The 17,476-nt window shown below is 51.0% G+C and overlaps 2 protein-coding genes across 2 annotated transcripts in view; both read left to right on the top strand.

Moving 5' to 3' along the window:
* The window catches only part of PACSIN2 (protein kinase C and casein kinase substrate in neurons 2), a 150,766-nt gene extending 146,739 nt beyond the window's left edge, over positions 1 to 4,027 (top strand). Inside the window, 1 exon segment of the mRNA XM_017850009.1 lies at positions 2,348 to 4,027. Within this exon segment, the coding sequence (XP_017705498.1) occupies positions 2,348 to 2,460 (113 nt within the window). The 3' untranslated portion in view covers positions 2,461 to 4,027.
* Positions 4,028 to 16,970: 12,943 nt separating this feature from the next.
* The window catches only part of ARFGAP3 (ARF GTPase activating protein 3), a 70,575-nt gene continuing 70,069 nt past the window's right edge, over positions 16,971 to 17,476 (top strand). Inside the window, exon 1 of the mRNA XM_017850007.1 lies at positions 16,971 to 17,251. Coding sequence (XP_017705496.1) covers positions 17,183 to 17,251 — 69 coding nt within the window. The 5' untranslated portion in view covers positions 16,971 to 17,182. The remainder of the gene's footprint in view (positions 17,252 to 17,476) is intronic.

Here is a 17,476-nt window from a genome sequence, read left to right as displayed (position 1 = left end):
AAAAAAAAAAAAAAAAAAAAAAGGAAAATTGCTATCTTAGCACCTAAGGAAGCTAGAGTGGCCTAGGGCCAAAGCAGACTCAACAGCAACCCAGATTCTTCCCTCTCTCTTGCCCTCTTTGTGAAGCTCCCCCAGAAGCAGCATTTACCACTCCAAGAGGGAAACTGGGCCAGAACTCAACCCACACAGGCTGAAGTCTGCCCCTGCCCCTAGGCTACACTTGTGGGAAAGGCTGCCTTACCACCACCACCCCAGTCCCCCACTCAGCAGGGAAGCCAGGGCCTGGGGGCTGTGCCCAATGGCCTAGCTTCTAACCAGCCTTCAGCCTCCTTCCCTCAGCACTCAAAATGCTCCCCTGCTGTCCCCGGACACTCATCCCCTGGGCTGGTTATCAGCTGCCTGTGCCCAGTGTGAGAAGTTGGGTTTTTTTGTTTTTTTGGGGGGGATTTTTTTTTAATGTGCCTTTAAGCCATCTTCATCCAGTTTCTGATATCTTTGGTTGGGGTTGTTACCCCCGACTTTGTTGGTTTATTTGTTTATATTTTCTAACTCCTTTTCAGTCCTACCTATTGGGTTTGACAGTAATTTTGTAGGTTTAAAATGTTTCTTCCAGATCCAAGTAAATTGTCAAAAGCAAACTGATTGAAATGAACCTTCTAATCACCAGTTCACATTTGCACAATGTGAAAGCTTTCCTGTTCGTTCTATTTTCTGTGTTATCCTGCTTTTTAACAATGCAAAATTAGCTCCCAACCGGTGTGGCTTGACTTACGTCTGTCTCTTGCGGTGCTCTGGCTGTTTGCCACATGGTATTGTGGGGCTACAGGTCTCATCCTAGCCTCCGTAGCCTGGAGCCAGGCCTGTGAGCACAGCAACCCATGAAGGCAGGACAAAAGAAACGCCAGGGGCCCAAGGCACAAAGCAGGGCAAGAGATGGTAGTTCATCACGGCTGCTGCCCTGTGGCCCCTGCATCTGCTCCTAATGCCTCTGGGTCAGATCTTCAGGAGCACTGGTCTGGCAGAAGTGGCATGACAGTGGGAGGTTGAGCCAGTGCTTACGCGTGTCCCACCCTCCCAGGGTTCTTTGGTGCCTTAACACGTAATCCTCACAGCACCCCCAGTCCACAGATGAGGGCCACAGGCCCAGGGAGTGGAGGCAGTTGGTCCAGGTCTCCTAGCCAGCGAGTGGTGGCTCTGGGATTTGAGCCCAGGCAGTCCGGGGAGCACTGGAAGCCCCAGGCGTTAGCTCCGCAGGCATCTTGACCAGCATTGCTACCATACAAAATTCAAAGCATCAGGGAAATGCTAAACCAGGGGGAAAACTGCATCTAATTCTGAAAAATGGACCAAAAAATGCCAAAGAGAGTTACAAAACTACAAACTTAACAATAAAGGCCAAACAGCACTGGGACTATTGCTTTCCCACCAATTGCTTGCTCCTGACGAGGTCCGAGCCAGCAGGCCCAACTGGCCTTCCCTGCAGTGAGTTACCGCCAGAAGCACACGGGCTCTGCCCACCCCTGGGCTCTGAGCTGCTTCCCTCACCTGGCAAATGCCAGACCTGGGGCCCCGCCCTAGTGCCACCTCCCCCTCACCATCCTAGTCTGCCTCCTTGAGACCAGGCTCCATCAGTTCCTCTCATCTCTGTATCTCCTCCTCTACCTGAGGCCCGGCCAGAAGTAGGAGGTCCTTCAGGTTGGAACAAGCAGAAGATAAATGGAACCACGTTAATATATTAGAGCCACAGGGAGATTCCAGAACAGCGCCAGGGGCTCCTGTCTCAGGGTGTCAGGAAGGGTTGACACGTGGCACCGTGCACAAGTCCTCAGCCAGGTGCTGGGGATAGAATGACAGGGATGACTGTCAGACGTGGTCCCTTGCCCTCTCGTAGCCTGGAAGTTGCAGAGGAGAGGGATTAACAAAGTCAGACCCCAGAGACAGCTTCTGGGAGAAAGGCGGCCAGGGCCCTGGTGGGGAGGACAGAAGAGGCCCAGCGTGGGGGAGGGGCACAACCGAGGGAGAATTCCTGCCACCTGGCCAGGATGGTGAGGAAGGCACAGCCCTAGGGAGCTCGATGCTGCAGTCCCAGTGGGAGCCACTGTGGCAGCTGAGAGCTGCTTGCTCTAAATTACTGTGTGAGACTGTCATCTCTAGATCTGTCAGAGGCCCGTGACCAAAGAGGCAACTTAAAATCCATTTAGAAGAGAAATGACCAGGCCCTCGGCCTGCCCGCCACAGAATGCCTAGCCCTCCACCCTCTGTGGGCCGGAAGCTCGTGAATGCGGCTCTCTAGCCCACCATCGGTGTCACATCCTCTCATGGAGACGGCTCCCTCTTTGTCTTACAGGGGACGAGCTGACCAAGATGGAAGACGAGGATGAGCAGGGCTGGTGCAAGGGACGCTTGGACAACGGGCAGGTTGGCCTATACCCGGCAAATTATGTGGAGGCAATCCAGTGATGAGCCAGGGGTCAGGCCAGCGGGGGACGGAGGCGGCGGGCCCAGGAGCTTCAGCCAGCCATGTGGGCATCCACTCCTTTTCCTGCAAGAGATGATGGTTCCATTGCTCTTGGCTTCATGGTGTCCCTGGAAGGCAGATGAGCTGGTCATTTCGCCTGGGACTCGGCACCTTTCCGAGTGCAGCTGGAGGGATCTGAGCGCAGGAAGACGCAGAACAGCAGAAATAGCCGCCCCTCCCCGCCCACTGTGCCTGTTGGCCTATCATGGATCTCTATGTTCTTGACTTTGTCTCTCCTTTCCGAGTCAATGGGGGGTTACACTGATCTTGTTCCACTGATTACTCTCTCTGACGACTCCATCACCTGCAACTTAAATGAACAAGCTTACATCCTATTTTCTGAGTGAAGATTTTAAGGTTTTTAATTTAAAGGCTATGTACAGTTATACTTTTTTATACACCTGTTCTGTTCATTTCTACTTAAATTATGGCACAGATTGATGCACACTAGTCTTGAGGAAGCTATCTCCCTATTCCCATGCCCTGTTAGCCAGGCCGTGTGTAGGCTTAGCCTCAGGTGGCAGATGATGTTGGAGGAAAGAGATTGTAGCGGGAAGATGGGACCGGGTTATGGTCGGGTTTCTGTTGGGAATGCTAATGCTCTTTGTGCTTTTGGACATCTGAATGGAAGCTTTAGATAGAACCTTCGGTAGAACTCCCCCAAATCGCCATATTTAAAAATTATTTTCACTCTTCTTGCTTAAAACTGTACTCTTGCAAATTAACAATTTTATCAGTGATTCAGAGTTAAAAAGAAGACTAACTTTTCAAGCAAATGCATCTGTAGATAAAGATGCTTTATATTAGACTGTCATGTCTCAGTGTATATCTGTATATATTATTTGATATTCAGAGAATCTAAAGCACTCATCTACTGTTTTAATGAGATTTAACAGTTTCGTTTGTAAACTGCTTGAGGTCTGTGGCATTCGGGCACAGGTCTGGCTGGCCAGCTGGGTCTCCTCCTGGGCTCAGTGGGCCTGGGGCCTCTCTGACATGGTGCCTGCTGGAGGGAGGCTTGTTGTCACCGGCTGACTGCTGGTCCGGCTTCTGACTGGCCTTTGTCCTGGTTCCGTAGCAGAACACTGTAAAAGTGCCCGCGACTTTGCAGTAGTTGCAGATTTCAGTCGTCGTATTACTTGTGCGCAAACAGAACCTGGGTCTTACCTACCGCACAAATCTCTCCGGCTTCCCAGAGTTGCCAGGGAGCAGGTGCTGCAGCCAGAGCTACACTGTGGTCACATGGGGCGGCCGGGGGTGGGGGAGAACCTGTATTTTATGTAACTCAGCAGTGCCCACCGCCATCATGAGCTATGCATTTACTGTTTCCAGTGAGCAGATGTCTTGCTTGGAAAGTGGACCTGTGTCTGCATCTGTCACGAGAACTTACCAGCAGAAATCCTCATTTCTGTGCTACAGATTTACCAAAAATTGTTGTCTTTCAGTTGAAGAGTTCCTTTAAATGTATAGTATTTTAGGAAAAAATCAATAAACATTTGATCTCGTGCATCTGGAAGTCCCTTTGCCATCATCTGTCTTCACGCCCACTTCACTTGGTGGGGGTGGCCTCCCTGGGGCTTACTAGCTTTGGAGCTGGGCAAGATCCAGGGCACAGGACCTCTGCCCAAAAGGCCATGGCCCACTGCCCCTGCCAAACTAGAGGTTGGGGATTTGAGGCACCTTAGCCCTTTGGGGTTCCCTTCTGCCCGAGACCTGCTGCTGTTTGACCTGGGCTTCCCCACGGTGCGGGCATTGGCTGGCGCCTCTCTATTGCCCCAGCCCAAACAGCAAGACAAGACTGGTGTCACCCATAACTCTCCTCTGAGCACATTTTCCTGAGTGCCTACCGTGTGCTCTCCACTTTTTACTTACATTATCTGCATCTCCAAACATCTCCATGGGGTACGGGCAAGTCTCCCCCATTCCGTTCTACAGCCGAGGAAACAGGCTCCAAGAGCCAGCCAGGGTTTTTTGAGGAGTCTCAGCCAGCCCAAGGCACTGAGCGAAATCCCTGAGGAACCCCTTCCCTCGCTGGAGAAACTGAGGAGGGAGGAGGCCTGGCTTGGCAGCCTTGGCTGGCTTGAAGACCGGAGAGAAGCAAGACATGAGAGCGGCTGTGGCCATGCTCACCAAGCCCTGGGAAGGCTGCCCAGAAAAGCACGCCAGCTGGGCATGGGGCCTCATAGAGCACCCGGGAGGAGTGAGGCAGGCAGCTGCCCCTGCATTGTGGCTTTGTCCTGGCTCAGCAAGGGTAGGGGACAGATCCTTGTCACCCAGCCTCCTTGTCTGAGGGGTGGCGGGTCCCCTGCTTCTAGCTTCTGAGGAGCTGGAACCCTGCAGCCTGGGGCGGACACCCAGCTTGGCCCACAGCCCCAGGCTGCCAACAGGCAGAACGGGGTTGGGAGGGGAGGTAGCGGGTCACAAGCAGGCTCCTGGTGCCCCTGGCCTCAGTCACTGCCCAAACACTGTGGCAAGACCACGGCCCCCGCTGAGCTGGATGAAGCAACCTCCACTCTGAGGCCAGATCACACAGGCCCCCAATGAGGGATCTGGCAAGGCCTCTTAACTGCCCACCTCCCCTCTCCTACCCTGCCCTCAGAGGCCAGCTTGGAAACTTGACCGCATCTCTGGGCCTCAGTTTCCCCAAGTAGAAGTGGTACTTTTCCAGTTGGAGAGTTACAGCAAGAAGAAAAGGTAGCCTGGGCAACATAGTGAGATCCTGCCTCTACAAAAAGTTTAAAAATTGGTTGAGTGTGGTGGTGCATGCTTCTAGTCCCAACTACTTGGGAGGCTGAGGCAGGAGGATTGCTTGAGCACGGGAGTTTGAGGCTGCAGTGAGCCATGATTGCACCACTGCTCTCCAGCCCGGACAACACAGCTCTCGAGACACTGTCTCAAAAAAAGAAAAAGGCCAGACACTGTTGCTCACGCCTGTAATTTCAGCACTTTGGGAGGCCAAGGTGGGTGGATCATGAGGTCAAGAGATCGAGACCATCCTGGCTAACACGGTGAAACCCCATCTCGACTAAAAATACAAAAAAATTAGCCAGGTGCGGTGGCGGGCGCTTGTAGTCCCAGCTACTCGGGAGGCTGAAGCAGGAGAATGGCATGAACCCGGGAAGTGGAGCTTGCAGTGAGCCGAGATCACGCCACTGCACTCCAGCCTGGGCGACAGAGAAAGACTCAAAAAAAAAAGAAAAAGGCCACAGGCACTCAGGAGCTGGTCATTGTCATGATTATGAGTGACACCATAGGCTGGGGCCCAGGGTTCTCTGCCATCCACAGCTGCCCTTCCCTCCTCTCACAGCCACCACCCTGGATCAGTGCTGCCACCAACTGTCCACATCTCTTCAGGTCCCCAAGGCCCCTGAGTTGACACTAGGGGGAGCGTTAGCACCAGAGCCCCCTCCTGGGCCAAAGCTCCCTGGAACTCAGGACGGGGGTATTTCATCATCCCTCTTCACCCTTCTCACACCCCAGAAATGTCGGGAGGGTGAGCAAGTGCTGCCAAGTGACTGGAGTAGGGATCTGGCTTTGCTGCAGCCTGTGCCAAAACTGGACCTTCGAAGGTCCCTGCAGATGGAGAACAGGGCTGGCCTCTGCATCCTGGGCCCTGATGCCAGATCCTGGTCCACTCAGACACAGGCAGTGAAAGCCCAGTCGGGATGAGGGAGGTTGGGAAGGACTCATGTGGACCACCTGACCAATCCCCCCGTAGTTCATAGGAAAACGGGACAAGTGAGAGGAAGCAGTGACTTCCCCATGGGCTCAGACCACATGGTTTGGGAAGCTGAGCAAGGCCTGACCCCTGAGTGGCCCAGCCTGGTGGAGGATCAGCTGGCTCTCCTTATGTATCCACTGGGCAATCATTCACTCACCATGCATTTATTGAGCACATACTGTATGTGAGACTCAGCTGTGCCAGGACAAACATGAAGAGAAACCAATCTTGCCCTTGGGAAACTCTAGTAGGCTCAGAGAAGGACCTGCGTTATTCTGACACCAGGATGGGACAGCCAGAGACAAAGGGCCAGAGTTGTCTTCTGAGAATGTGTGGTGGGTTTTAGAAGTCTCAGGCCTCCCAACCCAGGCTCCAAGGCCTCAGAGATCAGAGCACTGCTCAATCCTTGAGCCGTTCCCCAACTTCCTGTAGGAGGTGTCCCTGAGTCCCCACCTGGGTGGGAGGCTGGACCACAGACAAACGGAAAATCCCTGAGCTTCGTTTGCTGAAAAGTAGGGATGATTGGCGGGACGCAGTGGCTCATGCCTGTAATCCCAGCACTTTGGGAGGCTGAGGCGGGTGGATCACTTGAGATCAGGAGTTCGAGACCAGCCTGGCCAACATGGTGAAACCCCATTTCTACTAAAAATGCAAAAAATTAGCCAGGCGTGGTGGTGGGCGCCTGTAATCACAGCTACTTGGGAGGCTGAGGCAGGAGAATCACGTGAACCCTTGAGGTGGAGGTTACAGTGAGCCAAGATCGCCCCACTGCACTCCAGCCTGGGCAATAAGAGTAAAACTGTCTCGGCCGGGCGCGGTGGCTCAAGCCTGTAATCCCAGCACTTTGGGAGGCCGAGATGGGCGGATCACGAGGTCGGGAGATCGAGACCATCCTGGCTAACACGGTGAAACCCCGTCTCTACTAAAAAATACAAAAAACTAGCCGGGCGAGATGGCGGGCGCCTGTAGTCCCAGCTACTCGGGAGGCTGAGGCAGGAGAATGGCGTGAACCCGGGAGGCGGAGCTTGCAGTGAGCTGAGATCCGGCCACTGCACTCCAGCCTGGGTGACAGAGCGAGACTCCGTCTCAAAAAAAAAAAAAAAAAAGTAAAACTGTCTCAAAACAACAACAATAAAATAGGGATGATCATGTGAGGATAATTTAAGGGGTGCTCAGAAGCCAAAAGATCCTGCCAGGTGGGCACCCCAGCCTATGGGTGCCCTGTAAGCTTTCTTTCCCCCACCCCTTTTCACAGTCCAAGGTCTCCCCAGAGTAGCGGCTGCCTGATCTGCTCCCCTCCCTTGACCACCCTTCCTTAAGCCTCCTCTGAGGCAAGGAAGGTCTGTGCCCCTCCCCAGCCCTTCCCCAGTCACCTGTGGAAGACACAGGCCACTCTCTGGGCCTCGGTTTTACGAATAAATGGGCTGCATCTCTGTGGCCCCTGTGGTGGCAGCAAGAAGAGGGGCCCTCAGGCCAGGACGGAGTCAGCTCCAGGGGCCAGCCAGTGAAAAGAACCAGGGTCAGGATGGAGGTGGCTCCACCACACCTGGGAGGATGTGCCCAGGCTGAGCTAAATCTGGCCTGGCCTGCAGTTGAGGTGCAAGGCTCATTTCTGGCCAGGCATGACCACCACCAGGCAGAGGGTCAGAGGAACCACAGTGTTCATCTTCCCTCCAGCCCGTGTTTGTGGCGCTAAACCAAAAAGAAAAAAAAAAACGCAACAAATCTAGGACCATCGTATGAAACCCAGATTATATTGTTTTAGGCATCTCCAAATCCTTTGTGGAAAGGGCTAGGAAAGGAAGGAAGGAAGGAAGGAATGAACTAAATAAGTGACGTCACTCTTTTAGGGGAAAGAACGCCAGTACTGTCGGTGGACCAAGACTCAGACGCCAGAGGAGTACTTTGTGCGAGACCAGCCGAAGGTTGCAGAAACCCAGAGCGCCTTAGGGTTAGGGTTAGGGTACCAGGCCCTAAAAGACCCCAAGCTCAACAGCATTCGGATCACCAAGGCAGCCGCCTCAGGGCACATGAACTATATACAGTCACTGGCCGCTTCTGGGCAAAGACAGCCAGGCGGCCCTGCCCCTTTACCGTATTTTCCAATAGCAATCTTAATTATTTTTTCCTGATTGTAAAAGGAACAAAGGCTCAGATGAAAATTTGGAAATTTAGTAAAGGTATTCAGAAAACATTAGTTATCTGTGATCCTGACTTCCACAGGTTACATTGCTAACATTGGGGTGCATTTTTTTCTGATCGTTTCCCTAACATATATCATATATATGCACATGTGCCATTTTTTCTTTTCTTTTTTTTTAATTTTCTTTTCTTTCCTTTTTTTTTTTTTTTTTTTTTTTTTTNGGGGGTGGTGTGGGGGTGGGTGTGGGGCGCCCGCAAAAAAACCCCCCAACGTCAAAAAGCATTCGGATCACCAAGGCAGCCGCCTCAGGGCACATGAACTATATACAGTCACTGGCCGCTTCTGGGCAAAGACAGCCAGGCGGCCCTGCCCCTTTACCGTATTTTCCAATAGCAATCTTAATTATTTTTTCCTGATTGTAAAAGGAACAAAGGCTCAGATGAAAATTTGGAAATTTAGTAAAGGTATTCAGAAAACATTAGTTATCTGTGATCCTGACTTCCACAGGTTACATTGCTAACATTGGGGTGCATTTTTTTCTGATCGTTTCCCTAACATATATCATATATATGCACATGTGCCATTTTTTCTTTTCTTTTTTTTTAATTTTCTTTTCTTTCCTTTTTTTTTTTTTTTTTTTTTTTTTTTTTTTTTGAGGCAGAATTTCACTCTTGTTGTCCAGGCTGGAGTGCAATGGTGCAATCTCAGCTCCCTCTGCCCTCCACCTCTCAAGTTCAAGCAGTTCTCCTACCTCAGCCTCCCGTGAGCCACCACGCCTGGTCACATGTGCTGTTGTCGTCGTCATCATCATCAATGTGTGTGTGTGTCTTACAAAATTGGGATCGTACTGTAAATATAGTTTTGTACCCTACTTCGTTCTCCTACCATTTGATTGTGAGCATTTTCTCATGTCCTAAATATACTTCAATTAAAAATAAACACGAGACACAGTGGCTCATACCTCTAATGCCAGCACTTTGGGAGGCCAAGGCAGGAGGATCACTTGAGCCCAGGAGTTCAAATCCAGCTTGGGCAACATAGGGACACCCTGTCTCTACCAAAAATAAAATAAAAAAAAAAAATAGCCAGGCATGGTAGCGCATACCTGTAGTCCCAGCTACTCGGGAGGCTGAGGCAGGAGAATTGCTAGAACCTGGGAGCTGGAGGTTGCAGTGAGCTGAGATCATGCTACCACACTCCAGCCTGGGTTGACAGAGCAAGACTCCATCTCAAGGGGAAAAAAAAAAAAAAGAAGAAAAGAAAAAAGAAAAAAGAAAAAAATCTACATGTAAGTGGATCCGTGTAGTTCGAGCCCAGGTTGTTCATGTGTGAAGTGTACTGCTTAGTGGCTGAATGATATTCATGCTGTAAGTCCCATGTTGCTTACCATTTGCTTTGTTTCCCATTTTTCTCAGTTCTTAAGGTATAATTTATGTACAGTAAATACACTCTTTTTTTTTTTTTTTTTTTTTTTTTATAGATGGAGTCTCCCTCTGTTGCCCAGGCTGGAGTGTAGTGGCACCATCTTGGCTCACTGCAACCTCCGCCTCCTGGGTTCAAGCGATTCGCCTGCCTCAACCTCTCAAGTAGCTGGACTACAGGCGCCCACCACCATGCCCAGCTAATTTTTGTATTTTAGTAGAGAGGGGTTTCACCATGTTGGTCAGGCTGGTCTCGGACTCCTGACCTCGTGATCCACCTGCCTCAGCCTCCCAAAATGCTGGGATTACAGGCGTGAGCCACTGTGCCAGGCCAAATACACTCCTTTTAGTGTACAGTTCTTGAAGTTTTGATGAACGTATACAGTTATGCAATGTATTAGTCTATTCTCATGCTGCCATAAAGAACTGCTCAAGACTGGGTAATTTATAAAGGAAAAAGGTTTAATTGACTCACACATCTGCATGGCTGGGAAAGCCTCAGGAAACTTATAATCATGGCAGAAGGGGCAGCAAACATGTCCTTCTTCACATGGCAGCAGGAAAGAGACATGCTGAGCAAAGGCGGGAAAACCTCTTATAAAACCATAAGAACTCATGAGAATTTACTCACTGTCGAGAACAGCTTGGGGGTAACTGCCCCCATGATTCAGTTGCCTCCCACCAGGTTCCCTTCATGACACATGAGGATTATGGGAACTACAATTCAAGATGAGATTTGAGTGGGACACAGCTAAACCGTATCATGTAACCATCACCACAATCAAGATATAGAACTCTTCCATCACTTCCCCAACAGGTGGACCCTTTGTAGTCAACCCCTCCTTACACCCCCAGTCCCTAAAAACCACTGATATGTTTTCTGTTTCTATAGTTTTACCTTTTCCAGAATGCCATATGAAGGGAACCATGCAATATGTAGCCTTGTCTTTTTTCACTTCACATGACTCATCTGAGAGTCTTCTATGTGGTTTAATATGTCAGTATTTTGTTCCTTCTTCTTCTCCTTTTTTTTTTTTTTTTTTTTTTTTTTGAGACAGGGTCTCCCTCTGTCACCCAGGGTGGAGTACAGTGGTACAATCTCTCCTCACTGCAACCTCTGCCTCCCGGGTTCATGCGATTCTCATGCCTCAGCTACCTGAGTAGCTGGAATTACAGCCACGCACCACCACGCCAGGCTAATTTTTGTATTTTTAGCAGAGATGGGGTTTTCCCATGTTGGCCAGGCTGGTCTCAAACTCCTGGCTTCAAGTGATCCGCCCACTTTGGTCTCCCAAAGTGCTGGAATTCCAGGCGTGAGCCACAGTGCCTGGCCTTGTTTTATTTTTTTTATTTTTTATTTTTATTTTTTGACAGTGTCTCGTTCTGTCACCCAGGCTGGAGTGCAGTGCTGCAATCATAGCTCACTGCAGCCTTGAACTCCCAGGCTCAAGTGATCCTCCTGCCTCAGCCTCCTGAGTAGCTGGGACTACAGGCATGTGCCACCATGCCCCGCTAATTTTTTACTTTTTTGTAGAGATGGGATCTTGCTATGTTGCCCAGGGTGGTCTCAAACTCCTGGCCAGAATCCATCCTTCTGCCTCAGCCTCCCAAAGTGCTGAGATTACAGGCATGAGCCACCACGCCCGGTCCCAGTAAATTCATTTCAAATGTACCTGACCTATACAGAAAGAACATGACAAAGAGATAGCATTCACTTGCTTTCACTTGGCACTAAGCAAAGTCCACAGGTGTTGTCTTCCAGGGGCAAGGGACAGGATCTGTGCGTATTCTCGCTTGTGATTCATCATATGACTATGTAGCCGTGTCTGGTTTCTCTTTAGGGTGGCATTTGACTTTCAGCAAGCTCCTATTAAACTGTAAATGAACTAAACACAATGCTGCTTCACTTGGCCATCGCTATGTCAGGATCTCTTCATGAAAGACGAACAGCACAGAGTTAGAATTCAAATACTCTACAAGAGGGACAATACTGGGCCGGGTGGTGGCTCACCCCTGTAATCCCAGCACAGTGGGAGGCTGAGGCAGGCAGATCACTTGAGGTCAGGAGTTCCAGACCAGCCTGGACAACACGGTGAAACCCCATCTCTACTAAAAATGCAAAAATCAGCTGGGTGTGGTGGCGGGTGCCTGTAATCCCAGCTACTTGGGAGGCTGAGGCAGGAGAATTGCTTGAACCCGGGAGGCAGAGGTTGCAGTGAGCTGAGATCATGCCCACTGTACTGGATGACACAGCCATCTTGAAGAAAAAAAAAAAAAAGAATGTGTAGCCCAGGATGCTCAAGGGCGGGGCTTTCTCAACATTCCCACCATCCTCACGGCAAACCCCTGGATCGGAGAGGGATTCTGCTTCTCTTTCCCCTCCTTTTTTGCATTTGAATTTGGATTACTGGGTTTTGTTTCTACCCCTCCCCTGGCAGCAATAGATCTTTGCCCATTCCCTGAGACAGAGGGAATTTACTGCTTTTGCTTGCTTGCTTGTTTTCTTTCTTTCTCTCTCTCTCTCTTTTTTTTTTTTTTCTTAGCAGCAAGTCCTCCTCTGTCGCCCAGACTGGAGTGCACTGGCTTGATCCTGGCTCACTGCAGCCTTCGCCTCCCAGGTTCAAGCAATTCTCCTGCCTCAGCCCCCAAGTAGCTGGAACTATAGGTGTGCACCACCACACCCAGCTAATTGTGTGTGTGTGTGTGTGTGTGTGTGTGTGTGTTCTTTTTTTTTTTTTCTTTTGAGACGGAGTCTCGCTCTGTCGCCCAGGCTGGAGCGCAGTGGCCGGATCTCAGCTCACTGCAAGCTCCGCCTCCCGGGTTTACGCCATTCTCCTGCCTCAGCCTCCCGAGTAGCTGGGACTACAGGCACCCACCACCTTGCCCGGCTAGTTTTTTTTTTTTTTTTTTTTTTTTTGTATTTTTTTAGTAGAGACGGAGTTTCACAGTGTTAGCCAGGATGGTCTCGATCTCCTGACCTCGTGATCCGCCCGTCTCGGCCTCCCAAAGTGCTGGGATTACAGGCTTGAGCCACCACGCCCGGCCTAATTTTGTGTTTTTGGTAGAGACAGAGTTTCACCACGTTGGCCAGGCTGGTCTCGAATTCCTGGCCTCAGATGATCTGCTTTCCGTGGCCTCCCAAAGTGCTGGGATTACAGCCATGAGCCACCGCACCTGGCCTGCTTTTTTAGAAGAGAAGGGTCCAGAGGAAGCAGGTGGGGTCTGTGCCTGTTCCTAAGCAGCTAGATGCCTACCCCACAGAAAGGTCTCTCTCCAGGCTCTTTGCCAGTCCCCATCTTCCTTGTGAAGTACAGTTTCTGGGGGAGGTTTATTAAAAAGGGCTTATAAATGAGTGTGAATTCCCTTTGTATCTGAGGCCCCCAGCTAGTCCAAACTCACATGCCAACCTATACTTGGCCTTTAAGACTTAATTAAAATTATAGCGGATTTCCTGTTGCCAACTAGTTTGGCAGTAACCTCTTTCTCCTGTGCCCTGCCAAAGGTGAAGGGGTTCTTGTGTTCTGTCTTTGGAGGGGCTTCTCTTGTCTCTCTTTGGCATTGAGGTTACTTGGTTGCCTTGCAACCTCAGCTTTCTGATGGGCTCAACAGAAGTTACAATTTGGTAGATTATGCAGATTTTCTCATTATGATATTGGGAGTGATAGCCTTTGTCGCTTTCTACATTCTAAGCCCATTCCACAAATCTTTATTGAACGCATACTATGTGCCAGGCATTCTAGGTGCTGGGGATAAAGAAGTAGAAAAAACAGGCTGAGCACAGTGGCTCACACCTGTAATCCCAGCACACTAGGAGGCCAAGGTGGGTGGATCACTTGAAGGAGTTTGAGACCAGCCTGACCAACATGGTAAAACCCCATCTCTACTAAAAATACAAAAATTAGCCAGGTGTGGCGGCAGGTGCCTGTAGTTCCAGCTACTCAGGAGACTGAGGCAGGATAATTGCTTGAATCCAGAAGGCAGAGGTTGCAGTGAGCTGAGATTGCACCACTGCACTCCAGCCTGGGTGATAAAGCAAGACTGTTAAAAAAAAAAAAAAAAAAAAAAGGTAGAAAAAATAGATCTGATTTCAAGAAATTTATATTCAATTGAGGAGAGGCAGATACAAATAGATAGACTATTATATTTTATAATATTAGATGCTAATAAGTTCTATGAAGAACACTTAAGCAACTGACAGATAAGACAACTATAGTGTATTGGCCAGGTGCGGTGGCCCACGCCTGTAATCCCAGCTCTTTGGGAGGCCAAGGTGGGCAGACCACCTGAGGTCAGGAGTTCGAGACCAGTCTGGACAACATGGTGAAACTCCATCTCTACTAAAAATATAAAAATTAGCCAAGTGTGGTGGCACGCGCCTATAATCCCAGCTACTCAGGAGGATGAGGCAGGAGATTTGCTTGAATCCAGGAGGCAGAGGTTGCAGTGAGCCAGGATCGCACCACTGCACTCCAGTGAGACTCCTTCTCAAAAAAAAAAAAAAAAAAAAAGTAGAAAAAACAGATTTGATTTCAATATATATCTATATTTTTTGTTTGTTTGTTTTTGAAACAGAGTCTTGCTCTGTCGCCTAGGCTGGAATGCAGTGGTGTGATCTCGGCCCACTGCAACCTCTGCCTCTCAGGTTCAAGTGATTCTCCTGCTTCAGCCTCCTGAGTACTTGGGATTACAGGTGCCCACCACCACGCCTGGCTAATTTTTGTATTTTTAGTAGAGACGGGGTTTCACCATGTTGGTCAGGCTGGTCTCGAACTCCGGACCTCGTAATCCACCCACCTCGACTTCCCAAAGTGCTGGGATTACAGGTGTGAGGCACTACACCCAGCCAGAAGCATGTATTTTTGTATTCAATTGAGAGCCAGATACAGAGAGATAGAATATTATATATTATAGTATTAGATGCTAAATTCTATGAAGAACACTTAAGCAACCATAGTGTATAAACGGTACCTCCTACCCCTTCCTCCCCTATTCATGTAGATACTGTCTATAATTTACTGCTTTTTTTTCCCCTCTCCTCAGGGATCTCTATGGTGGAGAACGGGCTAGACTGCCCTACTCTGTTAATATAACTTAGTAAGATTTCAGCTCCAAGTAGTAAATGGGACCGTCATTCCCATTCCCATCAGGAAGGATAGGACTGCTGCTCGTAAACATGCCAGGTATTCTGTATAAGGCCAAACTAGGACCTGGTGGACACAAAGCACAAGTGTTATACTTCGACTCAATACAGGAAGAACTTTCAAACCCTCAGAGCTGCCTGCAAAAGTAATGTACTTTTCTGGAAGGTAATGGATTTCCCTTTCTTGGAAAAGTTGCAGCTTTGGGTTTATAAGTTACATTGTCTGCAAGCTCCCAACTGCCCCGAGGGTATCTAAGCAGACGGGTGGAGTGTACATTTCCTGACTTCTAACAGTAGAAAGGCTCCACTAAAGGCTCTTCAGGACAGCCAGCCCTAGGAAGTTGCTTGCCTGTGCTACTCAGCACTGATTCTTTAATTTCTTTGTACGGATGAATAAACCATGCTTTGTTTTTTTTGAGACAGGGTCTTGCTCTGTCGCCCATGCTGGAGTGCAGTGGTGCGATCTTGGCTCACTGCAGCCTCGACCTTCTGGGCTACAGCGATCCTCCCACCTCAGCCTCCCCAGTAGCTAGGACTACAGGTCCATGCCAGCATGCCTAGCTGATTTTTGCATTTTTTTGTAGAGACGGGGTTTCACCATATTGCCCAGTCTGGTCTTGAACTCCTGAGCTAAAGTGATCCTCCCACCTCAGCCTCCCAAAGTGCTGGGATCATAGGCACGAGCCACTGAGCCTACAAATAAACCATGCTTTTTTTTTTTTTTTTGAGACGGAGTCTTGCTCTGCTGCCCAGGCTGGAGTGCAGTAGCCGGATCTCAGCTCACTGCAAGCTCCGCCTCCTGGGTTTACGCCATTCTCCTGCCTCAGCCTCCCGAGTAGGGGAGACTACAGGCGCCCGCCTCGTCACCCGGCTATTTTTTTTTGTATTTTTTAGTAGAGACGGGGGTTTCACCGTATTAGGCAGGATGGTCTCGATCTCCTGACCTCGTGATCCGCCCGTCTCGGCCTCCCAAAGTGCTGGGATTACAAGCTTGAGCCACCGCGCCCGGCCATAAACCATGCTTTAGATAAGGTAAATGTCTTGACCAAGGCCACAGAGCTAGGAAGCAGATGGCTGAACTGGGATTGAGGCCTAGGTACTGTCTGTGATGCCAAAACGTACTATCCTTCCTCACTATCACCCAACCTCTTTCCAGTGGCTCCACACCCATTGTGGGGACAGAGGCACCTTCTGTTGAGTGTAAACTCTTCTGGCTGGAATTGTTTCCCAGAGAGTAGGGTGCAGCCCCGAGGGCTGGGGTTAGAAGTCAAGCTTCTCATCTGGACTCATTAGTTCTGACTGAGCACTTCTGCCTCAACCCGCACCGCTATCTCTCCATGAACGTGACACAAAAACCCTTGGTTTCAGAAAGCCAGTTTCCAGGCAAAGAAAGCTTTCCACCCAGGGCCTGGAGTGAGCTGAGGGCAAGAACAAAAAGAGTCGGGCGCGGTGGCTCACGTCTGTAATCCCAGCACTTTGCAAGGCCGAGGTGGGTGAATCACCTGAAGTCAGGAGTTAGAGACCAGCCTGGGCAACATGGTGAAACGCCCCTCTCTACTAAAAACGCAAAAATTAGCTGGGCGTGGTGGTGGGCGCCTGTAATCCTACCTACTGGGGAGGCTGAGGCAGGAGAATCGCTTGAACCCGGGAGGCGGAAGTTGCAGGGAGCCGCAATCGTGCCACTGCACTCCAGCCTGGGGGACAGAGCGAGGCTCCGTCTCAAAAAAAAAAGAAAAAGGAAGGCGACCAGCTAACGTCCGGCGTCAAGGAGCGGGAGCCCACCATCCGTCTCGTGCCAAAAGATGGCGCGTGGGCCCCTTCCCCTGCCTCTGATATTTCCATGGAAGCAGCCGGTTAGGCGAAATGGCGATCAACCAGACTAAAGGTTAGTGGATCCTATGGCAGTGCGCGTGGCAGCCAGCCACACCCGGGACCGGCTTCGCCCAGAGCTAGGGGCGTGGAGCCGCGCCGCAAATGGCGCGCGAGCCTCCTGCGCACGCGCGTCCAGCGTCCGGGGGTCTGGCCAGCCGCGCGGCTGAAGCGAGGGCGGGGAGCGAAAGCGAGCGGCGCCTGCGCCCCGGCGGTGAGCGGGCCCGGTCGTGGGCGGGGCTTGGGGCGGAGCCTGACCGTCACGCGCAGCACCGCCCCCGCGGCCTCGTCGCTCCTGCTGAGGCGGCAACCGCTCTCCGTCGGTCCTTACCGGTTGGCTGGGCCAGCAGCACCCGGCTCTCAGCTGAGGATGGGGGACCCCAGCAAGCAGGACATCTTGACCATCTTCAAGCGCCTCCGCTCGGTGCCCACTAACAAGGTAGCGGCCGTGAGCGAGTGCGGGCCTGCCTGCCATCCCTGCGGGAACCGGCGGGCGGCCCCTGCGGGCGCCAGTGACCGTGGCGTGGGAGGCGGGGTCGGCGCGGCCTGTGACACGTCGCACTGTGGGGCCGCGGCAGCCTGGCCGGGACCGGGCGGGCGGGGCCGGGCAGCTGGGAGGCCCGGGTGGGAGACCGGAGCCCGGGGGTCCTCACGCGGGCCGGGG

This window comes from Rhinopithecus bieti, unplaced genomic scaffold (genome assembly GCF_001698545.2).
Source record: "Rhinopithecus bieti isolate Rb0 unplaced genomic scaffold, ASM169854v2 scaffold_33210, whole genome shotgun sequence".
NCBI lineage: Eukaryota > Metazoa > Chordata > Mammalia > Primates > Cercopithecidae > Rhinopithecus > Rhinopithecus bieti.
This window is presented reverse-complemented; position numbering and strand designations above follow the sequence as displayed.